This window comes from Rhinatrema bivittatum, chromosome 4 (genome assembly GCF_901001135.1).
Source record: "Rhinatrema bivittatum chromosome 4, aRhiBiv1.1, whole genome shotgun sequence".
In the NCBI taxonomy this organism is placed as follows: Eukaryota; Metazoa; Chordata; class Amphibia; order Gymnophiona; family Rhinatrematidae; genus Rhinatrema; species Rhinatrema bivittatum.
Window position 1 is genome coordinate 122,166,583 of NC_042618.1, and position 21,618 is coordinate 122,188,200.

General features: G+C 42.1%; 1 protein-coding gene across 1 annotated transcript in view; it reads left to right on the top strand.

The window, feature by feature from the left end:
- Window positions 1-21,618, top strand: part of DCAF5 (DDB1 and CUL4 associated factor 5) — a 188,779-nt gene that overhangs the window by 143,451 nt on the left and 23,710 nt on the right. Inside the window, exon 7 of the mRNA XM_029598805.1 lies at window positions 5,200-5,266. Coding sequence (XP_029454665.1) covers window positions 5,200-5,266 — 67 coding nt within the window. The remainder of the gene's footprint in view (window positions 1-5,199; window positions 5,267-21,618) is intronic.

The following is a 21,618-nucleotide window of genomic DNA, read 5'->3' on the forward strand; positions in this document are numbered from 1 at the left end:
AACACCATTTCAGATTCACTTATAATCTAACATAGCGTTATTGACACTGGATTTTACATTTGACTGCTTGCTTTTCTAAACCTGAGCTTGAAGGTGAGTTACCATCAAGCACAGTATTTCCCTGCCCCAGAGGGCTTACCAGTCTTACAAACCTTTTACTTTACAGCTTTGGACAGAAACCCCACCAGGCGATTTTTAATCTGGAAAGAGTGACTCATAAATAATCTTAAATAAATAAACTCATAGTGTACCCTGTAATTTACTTGTATATTCTAGCAACATCATCTATAGAGTGGATGGGCCAATTGTTTTTTTTTCTGCTGTCATGTACATTGTTGCTATGTTAAGTGGGACTTGAAAGGTAGTAAGAAATGTTATAACAGTTCACTAAAAAGGTGTGATGTACAACTTGTTTGATGGACTTTATTACCATGTGTTTAACAGAAATATTTAATAGGGCTGGCCTCTGATGTAGGTCCTAGTATTCTGCATGGCAGACTAGGAATCTGGGTTTGGATCTCTGTTCGTCGGGGTTAGCTGGGCCTGGGTGTGCTTGAAGAAAGGAAGGAAGATGGATGCTTCTACTGCACTAGCCCTTGCTGGCCAACAAGTGGTGCTGATAGTCATTTCAAAAAAGGGGCTTCTTGTACCAGTCATGGTTCCCAGAACAGAAAAGTACAGATGGGAAAGCATATAAAATAGATACCGAAAAACAGAAGCCCTACTTCTCATATTTTATTAGCAAAACAATAGAGCAGCTCAGTCATTTGCCCTCTGTTCCTCATTACAATGCTATCATGGTATATTATGAATGCATACTTAGTCTAAGTGTAAATCATTAAGAAATGTTCATAAAAGAGTCTGGCCCTGTGGTGTGGGGCATCCAAGTTCAGATGATCTGGCTTGAGCGTGCTGCATTCAGGCCCAGGGAAGAAAGGAATACTATTGCCCCTAGCCTGCTGGCACCTATACTATCGGCTTAAAGTTGTCATCAATCAGAAGCGACCCTCTGGCCCTTGAGCCACTTGGGCATATCATCAGGGAAAGGAGATTCAAAGATGGAGGGTGACAAATGGGGGGGATGGGTGGGAGAGTAGAAGTGTACAAAAGAGAATACCGAAGGAGAACAGATTTTGCAACTGGCTGCAGGGTCGCATCTACTGACTGTGAGAGTGTTGATTTGAAGCCAAATTGCATACGAGAGATCATGCTGAGGAAACCTACAAGGCACACCTACATGGAATTTTCTTGTCCGCACTGGATTTTTGGATATGTCGCATTTTTACTGTTTGCTTTCAGCCTTACCTTGGCAATAAAACAGGAACTGTTAGGATATTACACCAAATACTGTAAATGGGTCATATTTGTAGCTTGCTGGTGATCATTAGTGGAAGATCTTCCGTATCGCGGTGCTGTTTAAATAAACAGCCGAGCTGGTGTGCATGTCGTCCAGCACGTTCCAGTGACAGGCTGTGATTGGGACTTCCAGAAATGTTGCTGACAATTTTAGGCTGTTCGTGAAAACATGAGCCAGGTTTAAAGGAAGACCACTGCAGAATTTTTGAAGAGTATTACTGTAAATGAGCATTGTTCTATACAGTAGGAGGGTATGATGTTTCAGAGCCACATCGGTTTTAAAAATTAGTTCTTTGAAAATAGAAACATAGAACATGATAGCAGGTATATAAGCCGAATAGTGTTGGTCCAAAGGGCAACTACTAAAATGGTCAACGGTTTTCATTATAAAGCATGTGGAGACAAGACTTAAAGATCTGAACATGTATATCCTGAAAGGAAAGGGGAGATATGAGAGAGAGATTTATATCCCTCCAATGGGAAAATGCATAGGAGGCAAGCCTCTTTCAGTGGAAAGGAAGCTCTGGGATGAGGGTAAAAGGGGGTAGACTTTGGCATAATCTAAGGAAATATTTCTTTACAGAGAGGATGGTGGATGCATGGAACAACCTCTCAGCAGAGGTTGTGGAGGTGAGGGCAGAATCAGAGTTCAAGAGAGCAAGGGACAAGCACAGGGAGAGGACCTTCAACAGGAGATGTGGATCGGCTGTATGTGCTGTCATGTTTTATGTTTCTTTAGTTTGCACATCTGCTCTCCTGACTACTTTCTCAACTTCTCTTAACCTTTCCAGATATTCTTGCATGGCTTCCTTTTTTTTCTGTGATCTCTTGTCATTTTAAGAATTCTATCCTTTTTTCCCTTTCCCAGCCATTTCCTTAGAGAGCCACTGTAGCCTCTTTGTTTATTCTCCTAACAGAAAGGTTTGTTGCTGTTACATTATCTTTTAGTTTTGCCCACTGACTTTCTAGCTTTTCCCACCCAATTAATTTCTCCTTGAGGTGATACTTCCCCACCTGCCTTCTCCCCACTACCATTCAAAATCTTAACAGTGGGAGCTGGGCTTCTATTGTTACTGTATGAAAAATGATCCTGCATTGACGTTACAGGTTCCCACTATTGCAATCCCACCTCCAAAAACCTAAAAAAACGGGCAAATGGGTTTTCCAAAATTTGTCTCCTGTGCTAGGTGATATATTAATTTACCATGATATTAAATAAAATGCACAGTAGTCCTCTTTTAAGAACCTCTGAAAACTTTTGTTGAGGATAAGAAAAGAGACACAGAAGACCATTTTCAGTTTCCCCATGGAGCTTGTGGTCCTCTGTCAGACACACACAAAATGCAAGTATATTTGTACCTGTGTATTTTGTATCTCCAAAATATGTACATGAAATCATGTTTTCTACCCATAAAACCCTGACTACAGGTCTCGGCACCTGATCTTCAGGTTTTGCCAATAGACTAACATTAGCCCTGGAAACCTTAGTCCACCTCAGTAGCTGAGATGTATTCATAGCAGTGTAGACAGAATAACTGGGCAGACTAGATGGGGAGGTTGGTATTTTTTCAGCCATCATCTACTATGTTACTGTGTAAGCATTTATCAGTTCAAGGGTCCCTGCTTGAGCATCTCCATTGCTCACATGCTTTCCCATTATCTCCGTGTTTTCCTTTTGACCAGTATCCTAAAATAACAGGGTCTCTATTCTGGCTTTGTGCTATATTGGGTACCGATATCACAGAACCTTGCAGCTTTTGCTTCAGTGAGCTCCATTACAAAAGCAGAATGTGAATTGGTACACTTGAAGCAGATGGGGGTTGAAATATAGGTAGAGTCGGTGAGATAGATAGGTCTTGGAATGTAGTAATATCAAACTGTCTGACTGCCTGCCATGGTAGAGTTGGCTAGCAGCTGGATCTCTTGATAGGCTGCAAGAACTTTATTAACAAGAAGTAATAACTTGAAATACAGGTACTGTCTTATCTGGGTCTGTCCTACATGCTGTCCAGGGGAACTAGTAGATAGTAATGGTAACCATTTAGATCAGTCTGTGATGATAGAATCAAATTAGCAGCAGGAAGGCTACAAGTTCTAGAAGTAACTAGAAGACTAGCACTTATATAGCTAGTTGTTGTTGTTATTATTTATTTATTTGTATACCATCAATCTGGTAAAACAATCTTGGCAGTTCACAGAAGATCAGATAATATAAAATAAACACCATATATAAACTAAATAACAATAAAATATTACTTACATCTACAACATTAAAATTACATTCACCCTTATATTATTCAGGTGCAATCTTTTATCTGTTTACGGAAAAGCGATGCTAAATAGCAATGTTTTCAGAGCCTTTTTAAAGGTCTTAATGTCCGATTCTAGTCTTAGCTCGACCGGCCTAGTGTTCCAGAGTTTAGGGCCGGCTATAGAAATTGATCTCTCCCTAACCTCGCTTAGGTGCGTGCCCTAACCCGTGGGTATTTGCAGAAGCCCTTTGTTTGCCAATCTCAGTGTTCTGTTCGGGATATAAAGGTGAAGTGAAGCATTTAGCCATGTAACATTGTTATTATATAAAGAATTATGGATAATTGTTAGGATTTTATATTGGGCTCTGTATTTAATGGGTAACCAGTGTAGGGATTGTAATGTGGAAGTGATATGATCAAATTTATTACAGCCTGTAGGACTCTTGCAGTAGCATTCTGGAGTGTCTGTAGAGGGTGGGTGGTTGTTTGTGGCAAACCCAGTAAGAGAGAATTGCAGTAATCGAATTTGCTAAAGACTAGCGTTTGTACTACTGGTTTGTAGTTTTCATAGTGTAAAAGAGGTTTTATCCAGCAGGCTACTCAGGGGGGATGTATTACAGGCTTTTTAGATTATTACAGAGTGATGTGATTAGACATGGGATCTTGTACACTCATCTACCCAAGATGGTGGAAATGCAAAGGAGGAAGACACAGGCTTCCTGGATAGGAAGCAAGATCTCACAGATAGTCACATTCTGTGGCTGACAGCTGAGATGTATCTTTAGCAGTGAGAACAGAATAACTGGGCAGACTGAAGGCACAAGTTGGTCTTTTTCTGCTGTCCTTTATTCTCTGGGTAAGTGGGCTGAACTTCATGGCAGTGCTGTCAAAGCTCCCACAGCTTGTCAGCCTTATGGCCCCAGTGGCTCCATTCTAAAAGATTTTTACCGGACTTTTTTTCACCTTTTGCTGGACTTCACACTACTGGGGGAAACTCCCTATTTCACCTTCCTGACAAATAAAATAAACTGTACTATAACCCTTTGCTTTGCAGTTTCAAGGTTCTGTTGATGCTAATTGGTTTTGTCTTTTCGTATCCTGGCCTTTCCCTATCCTTGATTGATATGACAGACCCTAATCTGCCTAGAATGGAGATGCGATCAGACTTGTGAAACACTTTCTTATTTTAGAGTTGGGAATGGAAGATTGTCTAACTGGTTTCTCCCATTCCCAGGCTTCCAGCCCAGTTGGAGCCTGTTTCAACCCTGCTGCCAGTCATTTACAGTGTTGGAGTTTCCTGAGCAGAGGTGGCATGACTTTTTTGTCTGTAGAAGAGGGTGGTGTGTTTGATCTGACCAGTAGGTGTCACCATTGACCATCTTACAGAGCTCCCTTTCCCCAGGAGCTTATTAGTCCTGCATCTACAGTGCTGTCTTAACAAAACACCAATGACCTGGTGTAGGGCTAATACTGAAATCTTACCAAAGTAATGCAGCCTACCTTAGAAAAGAAACAAGATGGTTGATGGTTTATGCTTTTTTTCTGTTTTATCTGATTTTGTTCCCTGTTTTTTTTATGTATATTTTAACAGTATATCCTCTCAGGCTCTGACGACTTCAACTTATATATGTGGAGAATTCCCTCAGATCCAGAAGCAGGTGGGTTTGAATGTGGGGCATTGCTGACATGTTGAATCTGTAAATTGTATCTTTGCCTATAGAAATCTTGGCATGCTGAGAGGGAATACTGCATGACCGATTTTCTTCAGAGACAGGAAATAGAAGATCCTTCCCCAAAAATGAATGAATATGTGTAACTTAGGCTAAGGCAAATAATCATGTAGCAAACCTTATAAGGATGCTGGATGAGCCCTTCCCTAAAGTCATAAAGGTCTTGCCAGCCCTTTTCCTGAGCTTCATTACACAGGCAGGTAGCTAACAGGTCAGTATTCCACGTCTTCCTTCATCGCACAAAGTCCCTTTAGCCAGATTGGGCTTTAGAAGACCAGCACTTGTCTCCATCCCAGAAAGGGCTGGCCTGATGGCTTAGTGAGAGGATTTAGCTTCAGTTCCCAGGCTGGGCTTCTGCTCCCGGGGCTGCTGTGGAGGCAACATTCACAGCCGAGGGGGGAGGGGGGGGGGCAAGTGGCCAGAATTAAGGTCCATGATAGCTGGGCTCCTGAGAGAGCTGCTGGCCCAGGACTGTTGTTGCAATAGCCAGCCTGAGCTGGGAGAATGACATAAAATTAGGAGAGAGAAAAAAAGACCACACTCTTAGGCTGAGTTGTTACCCTCTGGGGCTGCTTGGAAAAACGGAGACAGAGCTTGCTTTGCCTTTTTTAAAGTTGCTGAAAAACATTTCAAGAAAATGACACTTAATGTTAATGATTGCTTATAATTTAGGCTTATGTTAAATTTGTGTTATCAAAACTCCTCCAGAAAAAATTGTTTAATTTGGAACAAGGTGCTGATAATACTGTGGTTGATTAATTGTCAAACATCAAGCATACAGTAAATGATGAAAATCTTGCAGTAAGTGCCCTGCTTGTTCTTTTAGCAACTCAAACTGTTTTGTTGAAAGGTTGCTAGAATCACCAGCTAAGATCCTCCCCTGAACCGTGTTTGCTCACGTGAGGAGCACCTCCTTGAGATGTTAGCATAGGGTGGACGTGACTCATGCTCCCAGGTAGAAAATTGTCATCACTGGCGTTTTCCTAACAAAATAGGTGCTCTGATGTGTGCTTTATGTGTGGCTTTGGACTGCATCTAAGACCCATTTCAGCTTTTATTCCTTCTAGGTTCCCAACCTCATGACAGATTAATCAGTCATTGATTTGCATGAGACTGTCTAAAAGAAAAAAAAACCACTGAGTTTATTTTGTCCCTAAAGAGCTTTTTTGAAATATATTTTGTATATATTTGTTGCCTGTAATTTTGTCCAGAGTATATTGTCAGTTTTACAGTATCTGCACTAGGGATGGCCAGCTCCAGTTACTGAAGCTCACAACATGTCATGATGGATTTCCGGTTATGCTCTGAGCCTGGAGGGTGTCATGCATCTAAGCTCCCGCTAAACTTTTGCTTTTTATAAACTCTCTGACCGTGGCTTTTGACTATCCGGAGTAATATGTCTCACCCCAAAGAGGCAGCAAAGCGTTCTATGCTTGAGCTATAAGCAGATTGGGGATCCAAGCCCAAAAGAATTGTGCCTAAAAAAATCTGCTGCCTCCCACCAGGCCTCAGAGGAGGAATGGACAAGTTGGAGTCCGAGTGTAGCAGAGATACAGCATATTTCAGCAAGCTGGCTCCATTGTGTAAGGTCCTGACCGATCTCTGTGAGGGATATAAATTGTATGCCAATGACATCCAGTTTTTCATCCATGTTCAATCATCTTGGATAGAGACAGTGGATCTTGTTAATTTATGCATCTCCACCATCAAGAAATTGCTATTTTTCAACAAATTGTCACTGAATCTCACACAAATGCAGTGCGTCTTGATTCAGTGCTCTCCCGCTAAGATTCAGCAAACTTCAGTTGTAATTGAGAATACTGTCTTTTCACTGAATGCTTGCATTCACAACCTTGGAGTCGTTCTTGACCCCTTCTTGTCCTTTCGTCCTCATGTAAGGAGTGTGCTGAAATCTGGTTTCTATAAGCTACATGTTCTCTGTGGCTTTGAGCATCTCTTAGAGAAGCCAGACTTTAGGACGGTGGTGCAAGCATCTATTCTGTCATTGGTTGACTATTGTAATTCCATCCTCCTCTGTTTCCCCGCCATGACGATCAAACCTTTGCAATTATTGCTTAATGCCACTGCTCGTCTTATCTCCAGTCACAGTAGACATGACCATATTACTTCCGTGCTTATGGAACTTCATTGGCTTCCCACTACGGAACGTATCAAATGCAGAATACTGTCAGCACCTTTAAATTAATTTCTTCATCTATGGCACCATGGGGCAACGCATTGCTACACATGTATTGCCCCACACGCCAACTGCGGTCCTCTCAAAGGGGCCTTTTGGATGTACCTTCTGTGCGTTCTGCATGATTATCCTGCACCAGGGATTATGCTCCCCAGGGCCCTTCACTAGCTCATACATCTGCTCTACAGCCAAGAAAACGAGGATCATCAGTGTTGGCCACTCATCAAACTGTAACATCATGCTGCTATGCAACATAATGCTGCCATTTTATTCTTCGACCACCTTGTGCCACGCTGCAGGCCTGGTCCTTAGGGTTTAATACGTGATAGACACACTTATCCCTGTCTGACCCAGTAAGACTAAACCACCACACCTCCCCTCATGACGTGAGGACCTTTTCTCTCTTCTGAGATCATAAAACTGTTTTCTTTGATGGAAGGAAGTGAAGATGCATACTGGAAAACTTCTTATGCTGTCGTGGGTCCATGTCTGCACATTTTGATATACAGTAGTACTTAATTTCTAGAGTGCCTACAAGTTTTCTGATGTTCCAGATACTACTACCAGAGTTTCTTTTTTAATAAGTGACAAAAGGCAGACCAGACGAATTTTGTTTTGAGTCAGGTGATCGGTTCTTTCAATCTGCTAAATTGACTATCTGCAGGAACAGGAATATCGTTGTGGTGTTTTTCACGAAACTGACAGTCATTTCAACAGAGCTTCAGCTATTCCCGCCACCCCCCCACCCCCCCACCTTCAATCTTAGCTACAGATATGCAAACAATTTTGTCATTCGTGTTGGGAGTTGCCAATAACAAAATGTTTTCACAAGTGCAGAACACAGATCATGAGACGGAGGCAGCGTGTGCTTTTAGACTGCCCCAGAGTCCTGTTGATTAGCATTAATGAATAATGCATCGTTTTCTCCTGAGCTCTGATAGAGAGAGGACTGTTTGATTGCTATTTTTAATCTAAACTAAAATACCAGACACCCTAAAGCTATGGAAATGTATCTGGGGACTTTAATATATGGTAATCCTACCGGATTTTGGGCATTATACACTGAAATGTTGATAAGCTTATGGTTTATTAAACTCATCAGATGTGATTACACAATTTAGGAACATTGGGGGAAGGAGGTTTAGTTTGTGGTAAACATTTGCCTTATTAAAAGCACCCACCGTGAATTTGATTCCTTTTTGTTTGTCAGAGTAGCTTTTTGTTTAAGATGGCTATTTGCAATGTGATATTTCTCATTGGCGTCCTTGGATGAATCTAAAAGCCCCAGGCTAGGTAAATGGAAGAAAAAATTTCTCTCTTCCCTGGAGAATGTCTGACCTCTAAATGTTGTCAGTAGGTGCCAATATGACCATTGACATTTAATAGGGATGACGTCTGGTAATGTGAAGGGCACTTTTTAAGTCTTTTAAATTGACCTGTTTGAAAATGTTAGTCCTCTGCCTGGCTAAAGGGATGTGTGGACTTCCAGAGCATGTGACTTTTGACTGGGTTACAGAGGGGGGCCTTCCTGGGGGGGGAGGGGATAGTTCAGGGAAGGAAAATGACACACATACTATTTTACTGCCTCTCGACCAGCTACAAAGTAGATGGGTGCCTTCCGCTTGCTAGTTTTCGCCAAAAATGAGTTACCTAACACGTGGCAACTCTGCGAGCTACTCCAAATCCCCCCCACACATTTAATGATCCTGAGCACTGATTTAGCTACTGGTGTAAATAATTAGAATTTATATAGTACCCGTCATCGAAACAGGATCCCGATAACGCTTTACAGGTTAATGCTTCAGAAGTACACACATGTAGCCACTTTTGGGCTGGAAAGTCTCTAGTGCCTGCCAAGGGGAGAGGGAAGAGAGAACAATGCTGTTCAGTTCCAGCTGAATAAACAGAATTACAGGGTTTAGTGACTTGTTCATACATACAAACAGAGAGTTGGATGCATGAGTCCAGAAGCTGGCTGTTCACACACTGCTCTAAGCTCTAGTCCACACCTTCTCCTCAAATCATCAGATAGTCGCCATGTTTTGGGAGAGTTTTTGAAGGTAATGTGAGGGAGGTGGCAGCTGAGTTTGTAGTGAACAAAGAGAAATATGTCTTTTTGAGTTCTAATGGGATATCCTTCCAAAGGCTGATCTGATAGTAACTGCTCCAGTACCACTGATCCGGCCTGCCTTGTTCCTATGTAAATATTCTGAGGTTATTTTTCCCAAATGGAGGCAAGAGATAAGCGGTGATATAAACATATAAATGTGGCAGCAAATAACCAATAATGGGTTCTTTGCTATTCACTGAATTAAATGTGCACACAAGTAAGTTACTGACACTCACAGCCCTAGAGCGAAAGCCTATTTCTTGGCTCTGTTTATCCTTTCTTTTTATTCCTAAGTTTCTTTTAGTTTGGTCCTAATATATTTTACTTATGTATTTTTTTCATCTCCTTGCCCAAGTCTGCTGTTTAGTTTTTCATGCTTCCCCTCAAACGTTACAATTCATGCCTGCATAAGTCTTCTTATGAAGATCAGCAGAGCAACACTGACTTCTGCACATGCAAAATCTTTAAATACCCAAGTCTCCATCAAAATCAAATAAAAAGAAGACCAAAAAAGGATTGCTTTTTATTAAATGATTTGTCTAAAAGAATGTTAGTAGTATTGGTGTGATAATAAATGGTAAAGACATGATGGCAGGAAAAGAATATATGGCCTATCTAGTCTGCCCATTCACACCAACTCCTCAGCTAATTGGGCTATAGAAACCATGATGGCAGAAAAAGGCCATGCACAGTGATAGAGCACACTTGCCAGGCATTTACAAAATTGTATTTATTTAATATGAATATTGCTAGGCTTAAATTCAGCAAGCTCTGGAAGGGATGGACTTTCCCTTACAACTCAGTCATGACTTGATATCTTCCAAACAGAAAGTGCCAGTGATTTTATCTGTGGAGCGATTTCAAGAGATCAGCCAAGTGGGCTAAGTTTGTTCTCTTAAAATAAGCCTGGAACTGTTGTCCCCTATAGAAAAAGCATTTGTTTTGCTCGCCTGTGTAACTGCCACTCCTAATACCACATACAGGTGAAAAAATTCAAAGTAGCTTTCTGTTTCACTGCCAAGCACTGTAGTTGTTTTTATTTGTCAACCTTTATTTCTGTGCATTCAAGTGGACCAACATGGCAACCACACTGCTTTATTTTTGTCCATTGTTTGAGAGAGGCTGCAGGAGTGGCCAGTGTGGGGTCAGCTGTCAGAGAGAGGGCAAAAGTCTGGCAGCTACTGAAGGAGATCTGGGTTGTCCAGCACAGGAAATACTGTAAATAAAGGATAAAAAGAGGTTGAAAGCTTTTTTTTTTTTTTTTAATTTTGATGAAATATCCTACTATTTAACTGGTATGCTGTCGTGCACTGTACAGATTAAATGCAGCCCTTACGAATGGGCTTCATGGCTCTCACAATGCCGTCTGTGCAGGAGCTCTTTACAAACTTTCCAGAGACCATGATTTTCTTAAAAATGTAAAACTGATGGAATCTATAACTTGGCAGAGTCTCTATTATTGGATCTATACAATATTTAGCTAAGGAAGTAGGATTTGATTCTTGTCTTTGTTATGCAAGGCAACAGAAGCCAGCTCCCTGATGTTTTCCATTGTATGTAGGTCAGCACGAAAGCAGGTCTGAAAAGTTGAACTTTCAGAGGGGCCCTTCCATGCCTTTCCTGACAAACTCTCTCTGGCATAGGGCCCTTTCTTCATGGCTTGTGAAAGAAAATCAAAGCTACTCATCTTAGACCTATAACAAAGAATATATGGCCAGCTTAAAAAAATAGGGATCTAAAAATACAGAACAATTTAGAAAAAAGAAAAGTTGAAAAGAAATAAACAAGGTATGTGTTTGGTAGACAGACAGGGGTGGATTTTGAAAGTATATTTCAGCCTAGCACACTCTCAAAGTCAGGTTGGAATGCTGCCTTGAGTGTATAGTATTACAGTATTGTGTAGCACTGTTAGGATTTGTGGGTATGTGGGCCCTGGGCCGAGGTGAGAGATGGTACCGCCCATGGGGAGGAGCCCCTTGAGCCTCACCGTCGGGAGGCGAGGTCTCAGCTGACATTAGACACAGTTCAAGTCTAGAGTCTTTATTAAAGAGCAGGAGCAGCACTACCCGTGGAGCAGGGGGGTGCAAGAGTAAAGTCACTCAGACACAGAGGTGCCACGGAGTCTGTGGAATGGTGGATACCCAAGGAGGATACCTCTGTATAGTTGATACTGCAAAGGTCTGCAGAGTGGGGTACGCCGACAAGGGTTCTTCAGTTGAGATGATGTTAGCGGTCCGCGGAGCGGGGTACACCAATGAGGGTCCTTAGTAGAGATGGTAATGATCCGCAGAGTGGGGTACACCAAAGAGGTCCTCAGCGATGGTAATGGTCTGCAGAGCAGGGTACACCGAAGAGGGTCCTCAGTAGAGATGGTAATGATCCGCAGAGCGGGGTACACCGAAGAGGGTCCTCAGTAGAGATAGTAGAGGTCCGCAGAGCGGGGTACACTGAAGAGGGTCCTCAGTAGAGATGGTAGAGGTCCGCAGAGCGGGGTACACCGATGAGGTCCTCAGTAGAGAAGGTCATGGTCCGCAGAGCGGGGTACTAACGGCAGGAGCAGCGATGGTTCCAGGGAAGCCCTGGGGAACGGGGCAGGCAGTAGTCCTGGGCGCCAGGCCCCCCGAGAAGCAGATAGCCAGAAGCTAGGAGAGGGCCCCTGAGGAGCAGCGGGACGTCCCACGCCAAGGAAGCTGGAGCTGGAATGAAGGGTCCTCTGTGAGCAAGGCGTATTCAGCAATGAAGGAACTCGTTGCCAAGTCGTATGTAGGCAGGGCCAGCCAGCTTAAATGTCCTGGAAGAATGAAGTCATCCGGAGGGGGATGCCCCCGAAGTTCCCGCCATGACGTGCTTAAGACTGGCCTGTGTGTGTGCGCGCCTAAGGGATTGAGAGGGCAAGATGGTTGTCAGCAGCATCTGCGCCGTCCAGGGAGGCCTGGGAACGATAGGCAGGCCGGCAATAGCTGGCGGAGGCCGCAAGTCTTCCCCACGGAGTCAAAGCTGTGAAGAAAGAGGTGAGCAACAGCCGTCTGCGACTGGGCGTAACAAACACAAGCACAAAAAGAGAAAAAGAGCTGAATTAAAAGTTCTTTTTGGCTGCACATTTGCCCTCTGACTCCCTCTGCTCAGCCTTATCAATGAGCTGCTGCAGGAGCCAGCAGGCACCACAAGGGTTATTGGTTTTTCTATACCGTCACATTGGCAAGGCCTTCACAACGGTTTACAATCGATTAAAAAAAGGAAAATAACAAGGGGGACTGGAGCACACCTGGGACAGAAAGGAACCAAACATTGTTTTGACAAACGCCATCACTAATTTTGAAGAAAAGTAGCTAGTTCAAAATTTACTTTCCATAACCTTCATATCAACCCAACTGACTTTCTGAAGTAGTATGATTGAAGTGCCAATCTCTCACAAATTGCCGTTTGGCTTTGTACAGTCACATTTATCATCATTCATGGTTTCATTCTTCTCATTTTAAGTGAGAGACAGACAGACACTGCAAAACAGCCTTCCTTTGAAGTTCAGCTCTAAAGCATATCAATCAGTCCAGTACACTGGGAAAGGGGTTTCCTCATGCACCATTGATTTTAATGGAGGTTTTATTGACACTATAGGTGAGCAAGAAGGCTCACCTTTGGGGGACTTTTTCTTTTTAATCTTAATACATAGCAATATTTTCACTAATACCTTGCAAATATTTTTGCATACATGTACAACGTACGTGTGTATCGGAACTATCCTCCTCGAGAGATAAAGCATTAACTGTTAATGCTCTGGCTAAACCCCAGTTTGTTTTTACAGGGTTTTGCAGTTTTTGTTTGTTGCTTCAAAGGGGCATGGGATAAACACTGAATCCCTAAAAGGCTAGAGGATGGGAATAAATAAAAAAGCTTAACCGGCATGGAGCGGCAGTTACTACCCTTAAGAGAAATATGGGGGTAACCTGCATGGAGCAGCAGTTACTACCCTTAAGAGAAACAGGGGGTTAACCTGCACGGAGCGGCAGCTACTACCTTGGGAAACTTGCAGGGCAGACTAGATGGACCATTTTGGTCTTTTTCTGCCATCATTACTATGTTACTATATTAGGTCCACATGGCACTTTGAGGTCTATTAATGGCTGTAACAGTAACAGAGCAGACAATGATGGATTTTTCTTATATGCATACCATACACACCATACAGATACTGTAAAGTGGGGCAGTCCCGCGGCCAGCCAAACGACTGGCTACATTCACCCTGAATGCCACCATTGCTGGCTCTCCCAGCCACGCTGCACTGTTTCCTAAGGCGCATGCATGTGCAGCTCAGCCTAACTCTAATAGGCCTCGCAGTGGGAAACTGGCAACAAAGCACAATGATATCAGTGCGGCCTGGGGATTTAAACCCCAGCCACACTCCCAGACACTGCCTCAGCAAAAGGTCCTCCTGCCATTTCTGCAGTGTATGTTGCTACCTTTCTGTGCCTCATAAGAACATAAGGTATGCAATCCTGGGTCAGACCAAGGGTCCATAAAGTCCAGCATCCTGTATCCAGTAGTAGCCAATCCAAGTCAAAAGTACCTAACAAGTACCCAAAATTTAAATAAATTCTTGCTACTAATACTGGCAACAAGCAGTGACTATTTCCTATTGATTAATAACAGTTTATGGCTTTCTTCTCCAGGAACTTATCCAAAGCTTTTTTAAACCCAGCTGCACTAGCTGCCTTAACCACATCCTCTGGCAACTAATTCCGGAGCTTAATTGTGCGATGAGTGAAAAAGAATTTTCTCCTATTGGTTTCAAATGGCTACTTGCTAACTTCATGGAGTGCCCCCTAGTCCTTGTATTATCTGAAAGAGTAAATCACGGTTTCACATTTACCCATTCAAGTTCTTTCATGATTTTGTAGATCTCTATCATATCCCTACTCAGCCGTCTCTTCTCCAAGCTGAACAACTTTAACTTCTTTAGCCTTTCGTCATAGGGGAGCCGTTCCATCCTCTTTATCATTTTAGTTACTCTTCTCTGTACTTTCTCCAGTGCAACTTTATCTTTTTTGAGATGCGGCAACCAGAATTGCACACGGTATTCAAGGTGTCGTCTAACCATTGAGCGATACAGAGGCATTATGACATCCTTCGTTTTATTTGCCAATCCCTTCCTAATAATTACTATCATTCTGTTTGCTTTTTTGGCTGCCACAGCACATTGAGCTAACGATTTCAATGTAATATCAACTATGACACCCAGATCTTTTTCCTAGGTGGTAACTCCTAAAATGGAACATTGTGTAGCTACAGCATGGGTTAATTTTCCCTATATACATCACCTTTCACTTGTCCTCATTAAATTTCATCTGCCATATGGACACCCAATCTTTCAGCCTCTCAAGATCCTCCTGCAATTTATCACAGTCTGCTTGTGATTTAACTACTATGAATAATTTTGTGTCATCTGCAAATTTGATCACCTTACATTTACATTTTACATTTATTAAAGATTATGAATAGTCTAACTCTAAAAGGCCTAGGCGATGTACAAGAAAACATTCATAAAACATTTCCAGTATAGAATAAACAATTATAACAGGAAAAAGTCATAAAAACAATCAAAACATAATAATCATATAATAGTAAAAAACAATCTTAAAATAACAAAAAATCTTGACATAGAAGAAGAAATATGTAGAAAAAATAATATAAACAAATTAAATATTTAAAACAATAAAGGATGCTTCAAATATAATAAAACAAGGAGAATAACTTAACTAAAATAAGCAAGTTTAAAAGGAAAAGTTTAAATTGATTTTCGAAACATTTTAAGAGAATCGCACTGCCTGATATCTATTGGAAATGAGTTCTATAGGGTAGGTCCTGCCACTGAAAAGGCACATTCTTGAGTGGTATGAAGTCGAGCTATTTTTGGTGATGGATTTTCAAGAAGGCCTCACTGAGACGAGTGTAAAAGACGAGTAGGTTGATAGAATTTCAAAATGGCATTTGCCCAGTGGCAAGAATGATCATTGAGAAATTTTAAATATAAATTAGGCATGCTGATTTTTATACGCTCTTCAATGGGGGAGCCAGTGCAGATCTATCAAAGCAGCAGTGATATGATCATGACGCTTCAGGCCTGCAAGTACGCGAGCAGCTGAGTTCAGAAGTACTTGAAGAGGACGAATGGTAGTTTTGGGTAGGCCAATATATAGACTGTTGAAGTAATCAAGTATAGGAGAAATTGATGCTTGAAGCACTGTACAGAACTCAGGAGGATGAAGCAGTTTTTTGAGGCTGGAAAGCACCCGTAATCTGTAAAAGCCATGTGAAATAACCTGTTTGACCCAAGGGCGGAAAGACAGAGTGTTATCAAGGAGAACACCAAGACTCTTAATTTTGGATTGGAGTGGAAACTGCTGGCCGTTGAAAGAGATTGACTTTCGGTGTATAGTAGTATAAGGACTATGAATGATAAAGAATTCAGTTTTAATCATATTTAAAGACAGTTTATTATTTTCAACCAACTGGTAATGGTGGAAAAACAGATTTGTAGATGTTCAATAGTGTCTTGCTATGAGGAATGAAGACGAATGGCAAATTGAATATCGTCTGCATATAATTTGTAACAATCTGAAACAGAAAAGAGAATCTTGCAAATTGGTGCAAGATATATGTTAAAGAGACAAGCTGAGAGAGAAGACCCTTGCGGGACCCCAGTTTTAATTGGAGAAGGGGATGAGAAGGTATTCCAATATTTTTTAGATTGAGAATGTTCAGAGAAGTATAATCTAAACCATTTTAGCACAGTGCCTGAGAGACCACATTCCTGGAGTCGAAATAGTAAGATATTGTGATCACTAGTGTAAAAGGCAGACAATATATCCAAAGAGACAAGAAGGAACTGATGCCCAGAGTCGATGCCCCGTCTCAATGATTCGGTGAGAAATAATAGGAGAAGTTCTGTATTAAGAAAACATCTAAAACTGTATTGGTGGGGATATAAAAACTCAAATTTTTCAAGATGTTAATAGAGTTGCTTTAAAGCAGCAGATTTGAGAATTTTCAAGAAAAAAGGAAGATTTGAAATAGGCCTGTAATTACCAGGATCAGATGGATCAAGATTGTTCTTCTTAATGAGGGGCCTAACCACCGCTTTTTTTTTTAGCGAGGAGGGGACAACACCTTCACTAAAACACAAATTGATCAGTTTAGAAAATATGGGAGCAAGTACATTTCTGGAGGCCTTAAAGATATAAGAGGGGCATTGACTGGAAGGACATAAAGTGTTATTTGAATTCGATATTAGCATTTCAACCTCTGTAGAGGAAACAAACTCAAAATTGTCCCAGGAGGCTGAAATAAGGGGTTTTAGATCCATATACCAACAAGGGATTGTGGAAAAAGTGAAATTAAGTTTTTCAATCTTGAGATTGAAATAGCTAAGAAACTATTCAGCTGATAAGTTTTCTGGAAAGGGGTTGGTAGTTTTCTGGAAAGGGGTTGGTATTGCCTTTTGGCAATAGCGAAGAGAACTTTAGGGTTATAGCCTATTTCTTGGATTTTATGAAAAAAATGATCTTTCATAGATTGCTGAACAAGTGATTAGAAAGCAGTTAGCTGTGAGCTAAAGATTGAGCAGATTCAGAGGAGGGATGATTCCTCCAGCATTTCTCATCCTTCCTGAGATCTTTCTTGGCAGTACTAATTGTTTGCGTTCTAAGCCAAGTGGGAGTTTTGGATTTAAAAAAAAATGTTTTGATGGGAACAACTTCATTAATGACTTCTCCAAAAAGGGAGTCCTATTGATATAGCTCCTCAGAACAATTCTGGAAAGAAAGAGAGTTAAGAAGCGGAGAAATTTTAGAATGAAACTCAGAGATATCAATGGAGACTCGTCGTAAGGTAATAATATGTTTAGAAGGAGCTTTTATGATTTGTGAGTCTATAAAATATTGAAACTTAATCAGAAAATGATCTGACCAAGGAATAGGAGTGATCATTAGTGGAGCAACAAGAGGCCTCATTAATAAAGATCAAGTCAAGTGTGTGGCCAAGCTTGTGATCTTTCCAGATCATTTATAAATATATTAAAAAGCACAAGTCCAAGTACAGATCCCTGAGGCAGTGCACTATTTACTTTTTTCCACTGTGAAAACAGACCATTTAATCCTACTCTCTTTTTCCTGTTTTTTTAACCAGTTTGCAATCCACAAAAGGACATCGCCTCCTATCCCATGACTTTTTAGTTGTCTTAAAAGCCTCTCATGAGGGACTTTGTCAGACACCTGAAAATCCAATATACCACATCTACCAGTTCACCTTTATCTACACGCTTATTCACCCCTTCAAAAAAATGTAGCAGATTTGTAAGGCAGATCTTACTATGGGTAAATCCATGCTAGCTGGTCCCATTAAATCATGTTTATCAATATGTTACCGGTATATGATTTTATTCTTTACTAGCTGTACCCGGCCACACGTTGCCGTGGCTCAGTCTGGTTTAATTTCACAATGCGCATTAGCTCTGCTCCGGCCGTCCCAACTCTCTCCCCCCCTTCCCCGGCGGTGGACGGACTGGCTCAGCGACTCTTTTTCCCAGCTGTACCCAGCCACGCGTTGCTGTGGCTCAGTCTGGTTAAATGGAAAAGAAAGAAAAGAGAAAGCGCACGTTTCTAATATGTTTAATTTCACAATGCTTGTGGGTATACAACATTTTTTGTTGTTCCATTGTCTGTGCAGATATAGAGATTGTCTGGTTTGCCGACTCTAGAACACTCAACATATAATTGTCCATGTGAGAAGCAATCTGTGTCTAGATGTAAACTGCATAATTCTAGAAATGAAAAAGAATGAAAAAAGAAAAAAAATAAACTATACTCAGTAAATGAACGGTATGGTAAACGACACAGCTCAATTCCAACGCAATGTCACATGAAATAATTAAATCAAAATGAAAATAAATTGAAATCTATGAAAATTCAATTTAACAATGCAATCGGAAACATTGAAATGGAATCGTAAAATATGTAGTCCAAGCCGTTAAGCCCATTAAAATGGGCGAGATTTTTGTTCCCTCTCCTCCTATGTCTTTGCTCTTCTCCACTCCCCCCCCCCCCCCCCCCCCGGCACCACGAAGAGCCAGAGGTGGCGGCGGTGGTAGGAATTGCAGCGGTGGCCGAGGGGGATCTCGCGAGGCGTAATGGTCCTGCCATCCCAACTCCCTCCCCCCTTCCCCAGTGGCGGAGGGGCAGGCTCAGACCACTTTCACTCTATCCTTACAGGCCCCAGCTCCTTTGCTCTCCCATTCCCCTCTACACTCAACCTCTTCCACTCTAACCTATAGGTGGAGAGCTGGGGGGTGTAGAGACTCTCCCTCTCATACAGCCCCCTACATAGGCTTCCTCTCTCTCTCTCTTGCACGTACACTCTCCCTCTGTCCCTCACACACGCACGCCCAGTCCCTCTCACACACATACACAATCCCTCACGTAGTCTCCCTCTCTCTCTCTGGCACTCACACTCGCCTTCAGCGCACATTAACACACTTCTCTCTCACACAGTTAAAACGGGCAATATTTTAGTCCCCTCTCCACCTGTCTTTGCTCTGCACTCGCAGGAGCTTGCAAAGTTCCCACGCCTGTTGTGTCTGGGAGAGTGAGTAAAACATTCCGTCCCCCCCCCCCTCGCAAACGGCAGGCACTGCAACAGATTTGGGACACATTGCCTAGCTTATTTTGCTCTTTCTGGGAGACCTGTGCCTTTAAGAAATCCGATCGGGGGCTTGAGAGGGAGGAAGGGAGCAGGGCTCTGGCTTTCACTTTTGTGACGGTGCTTTGCTGGGAGTGGGGGTGGAGCGATGCCCGTGTAAACTCTTCCCGTGGTGGCTGAGAGCCCCGGGCGGCTTGACAGCACTGCCTCCCCCCCCCCCCCCCCCCCCCCCCCGCAGTTGCAGGATATTTACTTGGCTTCTCCTTATCTACAGGACTCAGAGGGCGGGGGAGGAGGGCGAGCTGTTCTCTGTTCAGCTCTTTGCGCTTTGGCTGCTGCAGCTGCTTGTGATCTCTTCACAGCCGCTTTCTACTGCATTTGCTCTGCTCCAGCTGTCCCAACTCCCTCCTCCCCTTCCCCGGCGGTAGACGGACTGGCTCGGCGACTCTTCTACCCTTTCCTCCTCCTGTGTGCAACTGTCCGGCAGTCCCTACTCCCTCTCCCCTTCCCCAGCGGTGGAGGAATGGGCTGAGCCGTTTCTCGGAGCGGCGACTCGTCTGCCCTTTCCTCCTCTCCTCTGTGACACCCAGCACGTAGCGCAGAGCTCTATAGTCCACACATGCGTGGTAGAGCTGCTCTCTACTGCGCATTTCCGGTCTGTCTGTCAGAGCCCATTTACATTGTAGATAGCATGTGTTGCTTTTACGTCCAACAGATGGTGCTGTTTTTCCAAAAAAGCATGTTTTTACCTGTCACAGGTGTGACATCTGTATAATATAGGTATATAAAAACACGCGCGTATTCGAAAGCAACGTTGTGTCAAAATTTCAAAGCAATCGGTGAAGAACTTTCGGAGATATAAGATTTTGAGCAAACGAACATTTACATTTTTATTTATATAGAAGATAGATAATAGTTTCCACAATTTTTTCAGGAACTGACATCAGGTTCACCGGTCTATAGTTTCCCAGATCACCTCTGGAGTCCTTTTTTTTTTTTTTTAATTCTTTATTTGAGATTTTTACAAACAAACATAACATTAATTTGTATGGAAATTCGTGGGAAATACAATTATTACAAATATGTAAATTAAATTCAAATACTATGACAATAGCACTTCCACTTAGTCAACAGAACACTCTGCTTTTGGGGGGGGGGGAGGAAATTACAGGGAGATATACAAATGGAAATATGACAAAGGTTTAATGACTTGCAGACTTGCAGCAATCCTAATTTTAATTATGAAGGCGATGGAGGTGAAGTGAGAAGTTTTCGGGATTCTACAAACATTTTTAGCTGTTCAGGTGTGAAAAAAATAAAACACTCCTCCTTTTTTTTATGATACATTTGCATGGAAAGCGCAACATAAAGGAAAATCCTAAAGCAACAACCTCTTGACGAATAGCTATAAATCCTTTACGCCTAATTTGGGTTATTGAAGCTAAACCAGGAAATATTTTTACAGATGAGGCATAAAAAGTAATTGGATATTTCCTAAAGTAATTTTTCATCACAGCACTTACATCCATAGAAGAAATAAACTAACAATATTCCTCTATCAAAAACCTCATTAGAAGAGTTTTCAAGGAAATTAGTTAAATCATTTTGAAATGGCATATCTGCTGGTATATTTGGCGTTTTAGACTTAGGTAAAAAGAAGCAAGTGTTTATTGATGGTACTGAGTCCATAGGAAAATCCAAGACCTCTTGAAAAAAATTTTCAGAGTAGTAAACGGGATCTCTCCAACTACCCTTGGAAAATTAAGAATCCTCAGGTTAAGGTGTCTAATGTTATTCTCCAGATATTCTATCCATCTGGCCATAGCCTCTCAGTCTTTCACTGTTGCTGCATTAAAATCTTGTAGTTGCTTAATATTTCCTTCAGATTTAGAAATTCTGGAAGACATCAAATTAACCTGGTTTTCTATATCTTGAAAGTTTTTCTGAAATGTAGTTGTGTAATGATCCGTTTTAATATTCAGAGTATTAAGGTTAGTCCCAAAACCAACCACAAGGTCCCACAGGGCCTCCAATGTTACAACTGCGGGCCGAGAAGGGATTTTAAATAACTCACCGCTGTTGCCAACACCGTTGTTATCTTGGGTAAAAATACCCCCTACTGCACCGTCCAGACCAATCTCCCCGACTTCCAGGGACTGGCCATCAAGGCGAGCCCTGCTTTTACCCACTCGGGAAAACACCGACAATGTGCCCGAGGATCGGAGAGCCGCTCCCTCTGCTTCAGACCAGGAAGTGACATCATCCCCCGGAGCCCCAGAGGGG